Source organism: Rhipicephalus microplus, chromosome 3 (assembly GCF_043290135.1).
Source record: "Rhipicephalus microplus isolate Deutch F79 chromosome 3, USDA_Rmic, whole genome shotgun sequence".
In the NCBI taxonomy this organism is placed as follows: domain Eukaryota; kingdom Metazoa; phylum Arthropoda; class Arachnida; order Ixodida; family Ixodidae; genus Rhipicephalus; species Rhipicephalus microplus.
In genome coordinates this window covers 117,923,720-117,940,069 of record NC_134702.1, presented here as the reverse complement: position 1 = coordinate 117,940,069, position 16,350 = coordinate 117,923,720, and the positions used below count along the sequence as shown (strand labels likewise).

The window sequence follows — 16,350 nt, the reverse complement described above, 5'->3', positions numbered from 1 at the left end:
TCGACTCGGCCTACGTGCTATTACTGTGGCTATCGTGGTCACATTGCACGCTTTTGCCGCAAGCGCCAGAAAGACGAGCGGCGAGGGCATGACATACGCGAACGGGACTATACCACAGGAGCTTTGTACCAGGGCCGCCGTTATTCGTCACCGCCGCGTCGGTCTCCATCTCCGCCAGCATCGGGTGAACTGTGCAGTAGTCACCGATCAACCCGTCGCCGTTCACCGTCGCCTTACCGGCGCTCTTCTCCTCTTCAGCCTGCTTCCCTTACTTCTGATCGGCGTCCGGAAAACTAAGCGATGCATGTTTTTGGAGGACAAACTGCATTCCAACACAGGACTCCCATTCCTCTAGCGCGCCCCTACAATATTATTGCGGTCACAGTTGAGAGAGTGGACGTTGATGCTTTGGTGGACACTGGGGCTGCGTTTTCTGTTATTCGTGCTGATTTGTGTGCCCGTCTTCGAAAAGTCACGACGCCTTGTGATGGACCGACACTGATTCCAGCCCAGGGAACAATGATTCGCCCTTCCGCTCTCTGTACTGCCCGTGTACTAATCGACGAAATTCTTCATCACATAGAATTTGCTGTGCTATCCCCGTGCTCCCATGAACTCATTTTAGGCTGGGACTTTCTTTCCTCTGCTTCTGCGGCTATTTGCTGTGCACAGCGTGTCGTCCATCTTACTGACACAGACCACTTGCTCAACGACGAAACCTACAGGCCTATTCGACTCATCGCTGCAGTAGACATCGAGTTACCACCAAACGAACATCAATTAGTTACAGTTTTGTCCAACGACGTCGACTCTGGTGACATTTTGGTAACTCCGTCACCGCGTTGCCTTAATAAAGGCATAGCTCTCGCATCAGGTGTGGCTCGCTTCAACAATGGATCAACTGTCCTCGCTGCTACCAACACCACACAAGATAAAATTTTTCTGCCACGGAGCACTACTGTCGCCTGCGTTGCCGATCTGCAGCCTGTGTGCGTTGTGCCTCTTACCCCTGTCTCCTCTAAAGGCCATCCTGCAGATCATGCTGCTTCCTCGGCCTTTACAGCAGCCATCAACAAAGACTTGAATGACTCACAGAAGCAGCAGCTGCTTGATTTGTTGGAAAAGCATGCAAACTCCTTTGACGTTCATTCATCCACCCTGGGCCAGACAACTGCTACAGCACATCGTATTCAGATCGACGGAACGTTCTTTGTGCACCACCGTCCGTACCGCGTCTCTCTAGCCGAACGAAAAATCCTTGAAGAAAACGTAGACGATATGCTCCAACGGGAGATAATCCGACCCTCAACCAGTCTATGTTCGTCACCCATCGTTCTGGTACGTAAAAAAGACGGTTCCGTACGATTTTGTGTCGATTACCGAGCACTCAATAAGATCACTAGGAAGGACGTATACCCCATGCCACGCATCGACGACGCCCTAGATTCCTTACAGGGTGCTGAATACTGTTCGAGCCTCGACTTGCGTTCCGGCTATTGGCAAATCCCCATGCACGAAGTTGATAAAGAAAAAAACTGCGTTTGCAACCCCGAACGGCCTATACGAATTCAATGTTATGTCGTTCGGTATATGCAATGCGCCCACAACTTTTGAGCGCATGATTGACACCGTGCTGCGTGGCCTTAATAGAAGACTTGCCTATGTTACCTCGATGACATTGTTGTCTTTTCATCGACGTCTCCTCAACATCTGCAACGCTTGCACGAGGTCCTGACTTGTCTTGCGGGCGCGGGTCTTCAAATTAACACCAAAAAGTGCCATTTCGCCAGCAGATCTATCAAGGTACTTGGTCATGTTGTGAGCAAGGACGGAATTCGTCCAGACTCTGATGAAACTGCTGCACTGGTTCGCTTCCCTCGCCCTGACAAACCAAAAGATTTGCGAAGTTTCCTTGGTCTCGGCTCTTACTTTCGGCGATTCATACAAAACTTTGCTTCCATAGCCGGACCACTTCATAAGCTACTTGCTTCCGGTATGCCCTTTCAGTGGTCTCAGGAATGTGAATTGGCTTTTGACAGGTTGAAGAGTGCCCTCACGACCGACCCTGTACTTGCTCATTTTCACGATGATGCACCGACTTCCTGCACACAGACGCTCCACCACGGGAACCACGTGGTGGAGCCACGTGGCGTCACAAGTGGCGTCTTGCGATAATTCACTGGTGAAGTCTCTTCAAGAACTGTGTACGGCCCAATAAACCAAGGCTGAAATTTGTCACATAAACCAGGTGTGCGAACAGGCGTCAAAAAGAGCACTTTGTCTCCAGCTTGGAATGATACAGCGCGATGCGATTCATCATAAACTAGCTTTCTGTCTTGCTGGCGGGCTTCAGTGTTTATACAAGCTCGTTGGCGGCACTGTGCGAGTCGTGACACGTATTCCTCTGAAGAGGATGGAGATGAATTCGCTTGGCAGGTAAAGAAAGAGACGTCCAGGAAGAAGTAGGGGAGCGTCCATAAACTAGGTAAAATGGCGAGTAGCCGGTTGTTCGCTGAATGGCCGTATTGTAGGCGAAAGTGACAATTGGTAGAACAACGTCCCAGTTTTTGTGGTCTGGTTGAATATATGCGACGATCATGTCAGCAAGAGTGCGGTGGAATCGCTCAGTGAGGCAGTTAGTCTGGGGATGATAACTAGAGGCAGTCTTCTGAGTTGTGCCGGAGGCGTGAAGAAGTGCGTTCACTAGTTGTGAAACCAAGGCCCTTCCACGGTCACTGAGCAATACACGTGGAGCACCATGACGCAGTATAATGGCTCGAAGGATGAAATCGGCAATCTCAGAAGCTGAACCAGTAGTAACGGATGCCGTCTCGGCGTAGCGCATCAAATGGTCAATGGCTGTTACTATCCACCGGTTTCCAGCAGCACTGACTGGGAGGGGGCCATAAAGATCGACGCCTACAACTTCGAATGGTGTGGCTGGGCACGGAAGGGGCTGTAGTGTACCGGCGGGAGCAGATGTTGGTAGTTTGCTACATTGGCAGGTAGTGCAGGACCCGACGTACCGAGCTACACTAGTGGTAATGCCTGGCCAATAAAACCGACTTCGAAGGCGATCGTAGGTTTTATGGTAACCAAGGTGACCAGCAGTCGGATGGTCATGAAGCGCCCTGAGGACTTCGGACCGAAGCGATCGGGGTAGAACGGTAACCCATCGCTGACCGTCAGGATGGTAAATTTTGCGGTACAGCACCGAGTTGTCCAGCTTAAATTGCGAGATTTGGCGACAGAGCCTTGCATTAGTTGGACGGGAACTGCCAGTTTCCGTCCCGTGGTGTCCACAATTATAACAAATGTCCACAATATATATATATATATATATATATATATATATATATATATATATATATATATATACATATATATATATGTAAGCAAAAGTGAACCAAAAAAAAACATCGAGTGACACGAGCACACCAGGGTTACACTAAAGAAACATAAATACACGGGCACAAACCAATATATGGTGTGCAATAAAAAAATAAGTGAAAGCAAAATAAATAAACTATTGCATTGAGAAAAGACCATGAAATAAGGTGAACTAGCCTCAACTTGAACAACTTATGTTCTTTTTTGGGTTACGGGTGTCATCTTGCGTGACTTGATTGGGTACTGAAAGAGCTACAACTATTTTATATAAGAAGCATCTTTTGCTGGGGCCTATAGGGAGCCAAAGCTCTAGTTTGGGAAGCAACGACAACGCCGCGCCTGGATCCAGCGGCAAGGTCTGGGAAAATTAATGATAGGTATGGTAGAAGGCGCAGGTGATTCAGTGTGTTCCAACAAAGTGGGAGCACGCACGACACGTGCAGATTTCGTTCTGAAGTCGGCACGGTGAACATCGGTGTTGTGTCATCCGCTTGGCGCACTACAACAAGACGTTCACTGCACGAAATGTCCTTTTCGTGATGAAAGAAGCAACCCCATGGAAGTGTCGGCGAGGTACGAAGTATTTCTGTGTTGTGAGCTCCCACAACAATGCAGACAAGGGACAATGCAGACAACAACAAGGTTCATGTCTTCCATTCGGTGCTCGCCGAAAAGATACGCTGGACGCAGCGGTACGTTTTCTTGGCAACATAGGCCCCACCCTGTTCGTAGCCAAAACGATGCCATGTAGATCATCCACTGACATCTGCTCGGCTCTACACCAAGCAGCTGTATGTCGCCGTACGTTCGATACCTTGGTAAAATGTGGTACCTAGGACTCAACATTGGCGAGCAGCTCTAGTGGGGATGTGTGGTCAATGTATCCACTTCAAAGGCGCGTCGAGTGCAGGAAAGCAGTGAGAAAGCTTTACTATCGTGGTCGTGGCTGCTCTACAAAGTGGGCGCTTCGGCTCTACTCTGCTGCATCTACATCCATACTACTGTTTGCCCTACCACTTGTCACTCTCACAGCAATTAGGAGGAAGCAGCGGGACATTTTTTTACAAAGGCGCTATCTGTAGTATCCTAAAACTTCTAACGCACTCACTGCTCTTGGCAAGCCCTGGTGGCAGCTAGAGAATGGACGATTTCTCTGAGCATGCTCGAACTAACATTGAGGAACATCCACCGCCTTGACCGTGCTCCGAATGTGAGACCCTGCTGACCAGACTGCGCTGCCAATCATCCTCATGGGTGGGAGGTTTTCGTCAGCTGTATGGAAATATTACGGACCCACCTGTGGTAGTCGCCATGTCTCCGCCACACAACCGTGCGCTGGACTTGCATCAGTTGCTGTTTAGTTCAACACAATCATGGAAACCGGCTGCTGCGTTGCAGAAAGCTGCTTATTGCAAGCTTTATGATTACCAGGAAGAAAAGGTCCTGGTGTTTACTCATGAGCCAGTCTGGACTGACGGCTACAGGGCTGCAACCTGTACCATCTCGCATAGGCCACAGAGCCAGCAATTCCTGCTCCCGGTGGCGGCGAGCTCCTCCGCAGCACAGCTGACATGTTTTCGTCTAGCCGCTGACGTTCTGGCGTGGGGACTTTCCTGAGCAACCAGGGGTGGTTCTCACCGACTCCAAGTCAGTGTTTCAGAGCCTCGTGAAGTATTGACCATTTGGGCTTATGCCGTCTTTGAGGAGATACAACTTATCAGCATTGTGTGCTGACTGAGTTTCCATTTCGTTTATGTAGATGCTGGCACACATTGGAATTGCCGCCTACACGAGCAGTTGCTACCTCATATTTTTCGAAAAAGTGGATGAAGCAACTGGTCGCATTCCTTTAATCAAGCAAGCGTCTTAAGCCTCTCCTAAACTGCGGCATACTAAGCGGGAGCATGCCTCTATCTTTCACCTGCACACCGGTTGTGCGTAAGCGGTGCCTCCCCTGAACAGCCTACAAATGTTCCGGCAACTCTGAGACACTTGAGCGCGTTCTCTGTGCTTGCTCAGTGTTGTCGCAAGAACGCACAGGGCTGACGACTGTCTACAGGCAGGCGTTCGCACGACCAAATTCAACAACTTCCCGTTCCCTTCACATCCTAACCTCCAGACTCTCCGCAACCTGTTGAAGCTCCTGGAGGTAGCTTGAATCATATTCTACCGTTAGGTGCTCCCCACTTGCTAGACAGCGACTTCCTTTTTCACGTCCTCCTTGAATGATTGATACCCGGCTATAATCCTTCAATTACTATCTTTGTTGTGACTTTCAATTATTTTCCGCTTCCCCTCGCCGGACGCCGTTCGGTGCTCATTATTGGGATACAGAATAAAGGATTCTTTCTATGGTAAACCCTACTACTAATTCATTATCTACCCATACTGTGGCTATCCTGGAGCGAAGCCCACGGTAGATCACTCCTCTAAAAAATGTTTACAACCACTGGACTGCCGTTCTGTTTCCCCATGCTCACGTTCCTCCAGGGAGAATGCACCGAAGTCACTTGAGCAATGTCGTCTATCCAGCGGGCACGTGGTGTGACGCGAACCGCTGGATTGGCACCCTACAGGCTTCACCTGATGAGAAAGATTTTTAGGCCTATATAAGTTAATGTTTCTCTTTCTGTATCTGTTGGTGCGTCCTGTGAGTAGGATTTCTCTTCTCATGGTTGCATCAGGATTACACCTCAGGCAGCCGAACAAACGCGATCATTGTCATGGAAAAAGGCACATGCAGGAATGCAGACTATACGCAATCGACAAACGTGGAAGGTAAATCAAGACAGAATCCTTCATGTACTTGCACCCCAAAGTCTGAGAGATGGACACTAAGCATCTTGTGAGACTGCCAGGAGGCTCAAAGTAGTGCAGACGTGCTCACTGGCGCTCTGAATTTTCATAGTTCTTCAGTGGCTATATCCGTCTGAAACCACCTGAAAGCGTTATCTTTAGCCTCAAAAGTTCTGAAGAACTTCTTTACTCCACCAACATAAGTTTCCTTCTATTCAGAGACACCACCCTATCGGAAAAATTGCCATGGTGGATACTGGAAAACATGGTGGGCGTAGTGGAAATAATAGTGGGCGTGGTGGAAATAATAGTGGGCATGGTGGAAATTATGATGGCTATGGTGGGACGTAGTGGAAAATATGGTGGTTATGCCGGGACATACTGGTTGGTATGGTGTACAGATGATGGGTAAAGTGGAAATGATGGTGGAAAGCAGAGGCTAGATAGTGGGCAATAATGGGACACTCTGCCCACCATTGCGATAATGCTGGGTAGCCCTAAGCATATAGTGGGTGGTGCTTATTATGGTGGGCTACATGGTGTACCAAGTTGAGAAACTCTTCCCACCATTGCGATAATGCTGGGAAGCACTAAGCAGATGATGGGTGCTGCTTGTTATGGTGGGCCACATGGTGTACCAAGCTGAGAAGCTCTGCCCACCATCGCGATAATGCTGGGAAGCAGTAAGCAGATGATGGGTGGGCTTATAATGGCGGGCAATTTATATAGTGTACCAATCTGGGATCAGTACACTACATGTTCTACCACCATGATTTCCATCAAAGTTAGGCCTACCGACCGAGCCCGTACAATTGTGGTATCCATGCTTCCGGGTTTCAGAATACACGATTTCGACGATTAAGTATGACAATACAGCACAGCCATGGCATCAATTAACCTAAACGAAGCATTTTTCATTGTGTATGGTGTCCGCTCAAGAAGCACCAAACATCGATGCGACGCGATTAAAGCACTCCCAGAGAACGTAATTAAGTGTCTTCTCACCGACAGCCGCCGGTCGCACTCGCCGGCACTTCTCTAGCTTTTGTACGAGAACTCAGACGTGGCAATTCATACGCTTGGTGAAACAAACATGAAGCGTAATGTTTCCGGCACACTGCATTCGTTTTGGCCAAGCCGCTATGAAGTTGCTTTAGCGAAAAAGCTACAGCATTGCGCTGGCGCGACCGCCCTCTACATTGCGCGAAAAGCATCCCAATACTCAATCAAATAAATTAGGCGGGCGTATCTATGGAATGAGACTAGAGGCGTCATAAAGCGTGAGCAGATGTCACCCTTTAGAACGAGCGCGAAACGGATATTAAACTTGGCAGACCCCGCCGGAAAACTGTTGCTGCTCCCCAGTCCACTTGGTTTTTTTCTTGAAGTTGTGAATTGTAAAAAAAATAGCACTAGTGCCGTTAACATAGTGGCAATCGTTACAGGCCGCAGTTGCTTGTGTTTAATAAATGTGCAATTTTTAGTAGCCGGTGTAGATCTTGTCTATGTTGTGTACACGACAAACATAACTTAAGTTGAACCGTAAGTTGGTATGCCAACTAAGTATTTAACACCCACACAACGTCATGTTGGTGTGGCGCAGTGGTTAGCGTCTTCGAATGGGAATCCGCAGGTTGCACGTTCGATCCTCCGTAACGCCTTGTTTTTTTTTTACGGGACGGGTGTTTTTATACTGTTTTTATAGAATTCTTTTTTTATTTTTTGTGGCTGCTCGTCACGGTGATTATGACGTCATTTCGCGCTCAAGTGTTGCCGGCACTGCAGCACCCACCATACCCACCATGCGCCATGGTGGGCGTTTCCCACCATTCACCCACTACACTAATCCACTATAATGGTGGGTGGTGGTTTCCACCATGCCCACCATTCGTTTTTTTCCGATAGGGCAAAATAGTCGAAACTTCATCACCGCTTTTGACGCTTCCCAAACGCTGATTGTGGGAGTGTCCTGTAGCTGCACTGACTCTGGTGATTCCAGCATCGGAGCTTCATCTAGGCAAATCTGTCGACGTGGTTACTGACCACGAATACTGCCACCTAAAACAGGATGGTACAGCTGATGACCAAATGGAGCAAGTTCATTAATTACAATGACAAAGAAAGCCGAGATGCTACTGGCCGCCAGACCCATGCACAAGAGAAAGTTAGCTGACAGGCAAATAACTCAGCCAAACAAGGCAAGTAAGAGGCAATGGACCACAGGCGCAGTATGGCAGGGCTCCAGAACAAATTTAGGGCCATCACATCAACATTCAAGAAATTTTCAAAACTACTATAAGTCTACTGCTACTAACTTTTAAGCTTTACTGCTATGAAAGAAGAATTTAATTGGGAGCTGCTTTCATCGCGTAGACGAAAATTGCGATTAAAACTTTTATATCTAATATTTAATAATAAAACTGGAATCAATAAGGATATGTATTTACAGACGCCGTATTATTTGTCAAATCGAATTGATAATCCTTTTAAACTGAGGGAATACCGTTTAGGACTGAAATTTTTGCAAATTCTTTTTTTTTTGTCAGAACAATACATGAGTGGAATGGGCTCACAAGTGTACAAGTGTCTGCTGTAAATGAAAATTTGTTTCTTTCGAATCTGTAACCCCCCCTGCTATAACGCCTTCGGGCGCTGCAGGTATACTTCGAATAAAGAATAAAGAATACTATCATAGCTGAAGGATCAGAACAAGATCGTCATTCGTCCAAACCAGGTCTTCACACTTGAAACATTCCGACTCCGACGCTTGTACGAGCAATCATGAAGGCATATAAGCTACCTTCAGAGCTAACCAGTTCATCCTTAGAATCAATCTAGGGTTCAACATAGCAATACCATCAACCAAATATGAGGCAGTTGCGGACAAAGCACGTCTCAAAAGGTTATTTTTGCTGAATGACAGGACTAATGCCATTGGTGCCTACGCTGCAATAAGATACGATGCTCTGAGCGGGGCGATTCATGGTATACTAGTGAACACCTCTATCAAAACGCTGAAGGGCCACATACGTTTAAGAACGCGCGGTGTACAGATGATCACTGCCAGAATAATAGCCACAAAGAAAAACACCGCCATTACTTTTTTCTGCCCAGCACTCCTTCATACCATTTACCACAACAAAGTTGAGCTCTGTCGCAACCCCTTTCGATCCACGCTTCAAGTCTGCAAGATATGTCAAGAAAAAATACACCACACGGACGTTTGTCTCAGTATTGCCCATCCTCTTTGCAGACCGAGTAGACTGACCGATTCGACAGATGAACACACGTGTTCTATCAGTTGCGCGTTGTGTAGAGAGGATCAATTAATAGACGATTCAACTTGGAAACACAGAGTTAAGCCACTGAACATAAGCAGCCTCAAACACAAAGAGCCCACACCGATAAGATGCAACACGGTAACACCAACAACCCACCAACCCACCTTCGTCTGGTTTTGCTCCGAAAAGGAAGAAGACGCCCCCAAATTGACCGATGACAAGCGCTGGCCGTAGTCGCACTCCCTGCTTCGGGCAAAAAGGCAAGCTCGCCGCCCTATAGAAGCAGACCAGCATCGAGTCAGCAGAACGTCTACCACAGTCTATTTGGAGAAAGCGTGAAAAGCAGTGACGGGAATTACAGACACACACAAAAGGCCTCATTCCGGCAAACTTGGTGGAATCCATGACACCCAAATCTGCACGTACACCCCCGATAACAGAAAACAAACACAATGAGCAGTAATCGCAGTAAACAAGAAAGGTAAACAATGCCCAGAAAAACACAAGAACAGAACAGTGTGGTTAGCCGGCGCAATCAATAGTACCCTCCTCAAAACCTGCAAAACAGGCTTGGTGAAATCTTACAAGCAAACGAGAAAAGCCACAACACAAATGGCAAAACTTATCACAATTGACACCACTAAAAAGATCATTTGGTGTTTGTGCTTTCTGTACAGAAGGACAACAACCATCAATAAGCCTAACTCTACAACAACAAACTGCAGCAAACAGCAGTACAATGAACAGTGAACTGAAGTTTTACTTCAACAAAACCATCAACAAGTAATTGCAGCGTGGGCGTAACTACAGCCATTATTGGTGTCAGTAGTCCAATGAAACAAGCATGCTTAGCCCCACCATGGTGGTGTAGTGGCGAAAGTACTCGGCTGCTGACCCGCAGGTCGCGAGATCGAATCCCGGCTCTAGTGGCTGCATTCTCGATGGAGCTGGAAATACTGTAGTCCCGTGTGCTCAGATTTAAGTGCAATATAAATAACCCCAGGTGGTCGAAATTTCCGGAGCCCTCCACTACGACGTCTTCCATAATAATATGGTTGTTTTGGTACGTTAAATCCCACATCACATCAATCACTCAAAGCAAGCTTATTCTGATGCTAATACCACAGCTATCTCTCTTCATCATGGCAATTAAACGACAAAGTGCAAAATCGAATTTTACTGCCTGTTCCTGCAGCTATAGTTCTCTGCAAAACATGTGTTACACTTGCTGTATTCATAAAGGCAGTCGGGATCCCTCAAGACATAGTCTGCTTACAAGATGTGGGAGCCAGTACTAAGACAGCTGCCATTGTCAGATTGCACATACACCCAAACAATCCTTGAGTTGCGACACTCCTCCAGAAAGAAATAGCAGCTACACTAGCAACTATAGCACACAAAGAGACACAACACCTTATCGTATTGCTTAGGCCAACTGAAAAAAAAGAACACTCGAGTCCAGTTAAATGCAACATATCTTGCAAGGAAACGTAAATTTGCGGATATTTACGATGTTTACACGCAACGCCAATGGTTGGCACACTGGCGGGCTGGGATCAGTCTCTATCCACTTCGTAGTCTTCTTCCAGAGACCTTTCACCGCTTTACGCCACAATCCCCCTACTGCCTTGTGGCATTACCCCGCGGCGTTAAAGCGCCTATCCGGTGCACGTCACGAAAGCGGAGTGTTGGGTGACAGATAGGGCTTCAGTCTTACGACGTACACAACAGTAGATGGTGGTGGCGTTGAGTGCGCTTCATCGTCGGCTCACTGTATCTCCTAGGTGAGGTTAGTGACCTTGCGTAGAACTTGGCATGGTCCGTCATAGCGAAATGAAAGCTTTTCTAAGAGGCCGATATGACGACACAGGTCCTCCAAGGATATTAGAGAACCGGGTGCATACGAAACTTCACGGTGGTGACGATCGTACCAATTTTTCTGAGAGGCTTGAGAAAGTATGAGTCATTCTCGGGCAATTTTTCGTGCTGCGTCAGCTTGTTCGATGGCATCACGGACGTATGTGACAGGGGAGCTTGAACCAGCGCGAAGGAATGTATCAAGAGGTAGAGAGGGTTCACGTTCATAAAGAAGGTAGAACGGGGAGTAGCCTGCGGTGTCATGTCTGGAGGAGTTGTAAGCGAAGGTGACGTGGGATAACGTTGCGTCGCAGTCGCGGTAATCTGGAGAAACATACATCGACAACACGTCGGTGATAGCGCGATTCAGTCTCTCTGTAAGTTCATTAGTTTATGGATGGTACGCCGTTGTGAACTTGTGGTTTGTGGAACAGTAACGTGCGATATCCTGGACGACGTGAGACAAAAAGTATCAGCCTTGGTCAGTAACGAGCTGTCGAGGAGTACCATGATACAAAATGATGTCGTGGATTAGAAAGTCGGTGATATCGGTAAAGCAGCTGGTTGGGAGAGAACGGGTAATCGCGTAACGTGTCGCGTAATCGGTCGCCACGGCAGCCCATTTGTTCTCGGATGCAGAAGTGGGCAAAGGCCTCGAAAGGTCTAGCCCTACGCGGTATAATGGTTCAGCAGCGATATCAACAGGGAGAAGGAGGCCAGATGAGAGCAATGCTGGTCATTTTCGACATTGACCAAGGTCACAGCTTGCAGCATACTTTTGCACAAAGCAATATAGGCGTGGCCAGAGAAAATGGCACTGGACGCGATCATAAGTGCGGGTGACTCCCAGGTGACCATCGGCAGGTTCATTGTGAAGCTGTCGGAGAACATCTACACACAAATGAGAACGCATGGCGAGAAGGCGGTTAGGACTGTTAGGGCCCATGTTGTGGCGGTGGAGAATCCTTTTATAGGAAAGGAAATATCAATTTTTTAAGGAAATACCAATTCAGAGAAGTGAGTGGAGTAGCGCAACTCAGGCATGCTATAATGGGAAGTAAATCCGGGTAGCGGCGTTGATCAGAAGCGGTTTCAAGAAAGTCTGATATTGATAAGGCGCAAGCCTCAGTAGCTCTCTCTGTGGTGCCTGGCGGATCCACTAGATACCGTGACAGGCAGTCGGCATCCTGATAGAGGTGACAAGATTTATACACGACTGGGAAGGTGTATTCTTGGAGGCGGAGAGACCAATGACCGAGACTTTCCGTAATTGATATGTGGTACTTAACGACATGTAGTATTTAACAGCTAGCAGAGCGCATGATGATCAGTTACAACAGTAAAACTGCGGCCGAACAGGTATGGGTGAAATTTAGCGACAGCCCAAACAAGAGCAATACACTCTCTTTCAGTGATGAAATAGTTCTTCTCGGCAGGGGACAAAAGGCAGCTGGCGTAGGCGATGACGCAGTCACGTTCACGCTGACGCTCAGCTAAATCAGCACCAATTCCTAGTCACTCGCGTCAGTACGAACTTTCGTCGGTGTGGTCTTATCGAAGTGAGCCCATATTGGCGCAGTAGTGAGGACGGCAATGAGCGCCGAAAACGCAGCACTTTGAGGCGAATTCCTAGTAAATGGGGCATCTTTTTTAAAAAGCTCGGTGAGAGGCCGCGCAATATCAGCAAATTCTGGATGAAGCGGTGAAAATAGGAGCACAAACCAAGGAAGCTCCGGAAATCCTTAGGAGAAGAGGATACGGGAAATTGAGTCACTGTGCGAGTTTTGTCCGGATCAGGCTGTACCGCATATGCGTTAACGAGTACAGTTAATTCGCAACGGCCGAAACGGCATTTGGAGGAGTTCAGCTAAAGACCAGCGTTGCGGAATACTTGGAGAATACTGGGCAGCCACTCAAGATGGCTCGCAAACGTCAGTGAAAAAACAAATAAATCTGTAGTGAAGAGGAATGCCCACTACTCAAGCGACATCGACACGTTGGCGCGAGACACGAGCTAAGACTGCCTGGTTGTTGCTGCGACGCTGCCCGTACACTCGGCCAGCTCTTGCTGCTTTTGTAAAGACGCTGATACCGCTGTTAACCTTGCATTTACACTATATTTTGGTGGAGAGTGCTGCGGTCTTCCTCAGTCCTGGAACTGCGTAGCCGAAAGCTGCCGTCCGTCATGCCTGACGACGCTGTCTTCACACCCCCACCGGCTTCGCCACGGTGGACCTGTCCCGGTGCCCAGCTCTTGCGAGAGCCCGACATCTTCAGCGGCACCGATGAGAAAGACGTTGAGGCCTGGCTGAAATCTTATGAACGAGCCAGCGCTAGTAACAAATGGGACGATCCCACAAAGCTTGGTACCGTTATGTTTTATTTAACGGATGTTGCCAAGTTGTGGTACAGAAACCATGAGGCGGATATCCCCACCTGGACGACCTTCAAAGCCTGCATCGCCTGCAAAGCCTGCATTTTTGGACGCCCTGTTGTGCGCAAACTTCGCGCAGAACAACGTCTATGAAGCCGGTCCCCACAAACTGGCGAGACATTCACTAGCTACATCAAGGACATCCTCGACCTCTGCTGGCGTGTCGACCCGACGATGGTGGAAACTGACAAGGTACGACACATCATGAAAGGCATTTCCGACGACGCCTTTCAAATGCTGCTCTCGAAGAACCCTGTCACTGTCTCTAAACTCATCGAGTTGTGTCAGAGTTTCGACGAGCTCCGATGACAGCGTCTTCTCACGCGACGCCTTAACGTCGCGGATGACACACTATCAAGCCTAACCACCACATGTGACCATGAGTCCCTGCTATCGCAGATGAAGAAGTTTGTTCGTGCTGAAGTCGCTCGTCAGCTATCGCTGCTATCTACAGTCGGCCAACTACAGTCACCTCTTCCAGCAAACCTTCGCCAGGCCATCCAGGAGCAAGTTTACGCGGCTCTGCCATCTGCCCGTGACGCTTCACCGTTGCCGACCCCCGTTGCCTGTGCCGAGGTAAATGCACCTCTAAGCTATGCTGAAGTGGCCGCTCAACCACCTCTTCAGACTTTTACGTCACTGCCATCAGCCACAATGTCATCAACATGAAATGCATATTCGAACGTGGGAATGTTTTCAAGAAGTGAGATGATTTTTTTAGATAAAGAGCTGAAAAGATTATAGGGTATGTTATTTGTACATCACAATGAGTATCGAACTTTCTTTATTTTTGTGGTGACGATACGTTACGGATATTTTGTCAGCACAATCATACAAAAAAGGTGTAAACGGCGCTTCAACATCCGTCCCAGGCACGAATATGCACGTGTGGCTGCGGCTAAATACTTATTAAATACCCGATCAATTTTTCATCTTCTCCTGATTACAAGTAGGAACCCAGGATAAAGGTGAATTATTTCTGCAAATAACTCTAATCGTGTGTAGTGTGTCGTGTTATTTGTATCCCGAGCAGTGCTTTTCTAAGTAACCTAATCCACATTGTGATTGCTTTTGCAGCTGTTTGTGCACCTGTCAGACGCGGAGAACCTTGCTGATTTGGAGGGAGCCAAGCTTGCATATGCGGCCTACAACTCCTTGCCCGAAGAACATAAGAGAGTTAAACTTGCCGGCTTTAGCGCGTCACCTGATCAACTATTCTTTATCAACTATTGCGTCGGATGGTGCGCCTGGCACGCCAGTACGACGAAACAGCAATCACCATACTGGTCACGGTGTATGGTACCCCTGAAGAACATGCCTGAATTTTCCCGTGCATTTAGTTGTGCTGCAGGGACACTGATGAACCCTGATGAAAAGTGTTCTTTTTGGTAGTACACGTGAGCCGAATGCATGCCTATTTATAGATAAGTAATTTCTATTGCCTAGATAATTTTTGCATATCATCTGTTGGAGAGACAGCCATGGCTGTTCGTAGGCAGGATGTTTCTTGCTTCCGTTGTGTCTAACTGTACCTTTAAATCAAGAGACCAAACTCAGGCAAAAGCATTCTGCCTTGCCAATTGCCAATTTCAATACTGGCAATGGTAATAGGATATAGTACACAAACAGCAGAATTTCGGATTAAAATCGAATGCTTACCAAAACTTCAAAGGCTGTACAGGTCTGCCTTGACTTTGGAGAAAGTGGTTTACGAGCGAATTAACATTTATTTATACATCCGGTGTAGGAAGTCCCCGGCCTCACAGGGCCATATCTTAAGGTTACGGCCATTAGAGTCCGATAATATTAGAGCCTAGACCTCGAGAAAGTTGTTCTCCGACTAGGTGACAGTTACTCGGGTGCCTCCGCGCCCGTTAGACGGGTCGTCAGCTCCTTTTCTCCGTTGCTCCGTCAATGCCTTCTCAAGCCGCTGGATGGCCCTTCATTGCGTCTGAAGGTCTTTGGAGCGTATCCATGCTCTCACCTCTTCGGGATAAGTGGCATCCTGGCACTTCCCGTTCCCACTGTGCAGAGCACTGTTACACCCTCCCCACATGATGGGGTGGAGAGTAGCTAGTTCACTTTCGCACACACTGCATTTTGCGTCCACGGACATGTCGGGGCACGCGTGCCGGGCCAGAGCGGTGTCAGCATGGCCGAACTCGAAAAACTATTGAGATGAAAACGACGTTCATCTATGGGTGCATTTCAAGTTTTTTTTTGTTTTATTCAAACCGACTGTAAGTTGATGAAATAGTGACGCGGTACGCTCACGTGTTCAGTTTTTTATTTCCCTTTCGCTTGAATATTGCTACCTCGAGTGGTTTATTTCAGGAAATAGAGTGTTTTTTGTTACCGCCACCTTTTAATGAAGTTTTTTTATAACTCACTTGAAGGTGTTTTTCGAAATGTTGCAGTGGAAGCCGTTATCAGATCACAATAACAGTGGTGTGCGTATGTGAGCCGCCGCTGACATTCCTAACGTCAGTGCGCAAACTAGTTCATAAAACGAGAAAAACTTCTTGCAGTGCCGGCATTCTTACTGACGTTTTTCGTCAACCAAGTACGAGTACCTTTAACACTCAACTAGGT

The 16,350-nt window shown here is 47.7% G+C and overlaps 1 protein-coding gene across 1 annotated transcript in view; it reads left to right on the top strand.

Moving 5' to 3' along the window:
* Window positions 1-15,247, top strand: part of LOC142802920 (neprilysin-2-like) — an 80,505-nt gene extending 65,258 nt beyond the window's left edge. The window contains exon 12 of the mRNA XM_075888004.1: window positions 14,836-15,247. Coding sequence (XP_075744119.1) covers window positions 14,836-15,150 — 315 coding nt within the window. The 3' untranslated portion in view covers window positions 15,151-15,247. The remainder of the gene's footprint in view (window positions 1-14,835) is intronic.
* The last annotated feature ends 1,103 nt before the right edge of the window (window positions 15,248-16,350 follow it).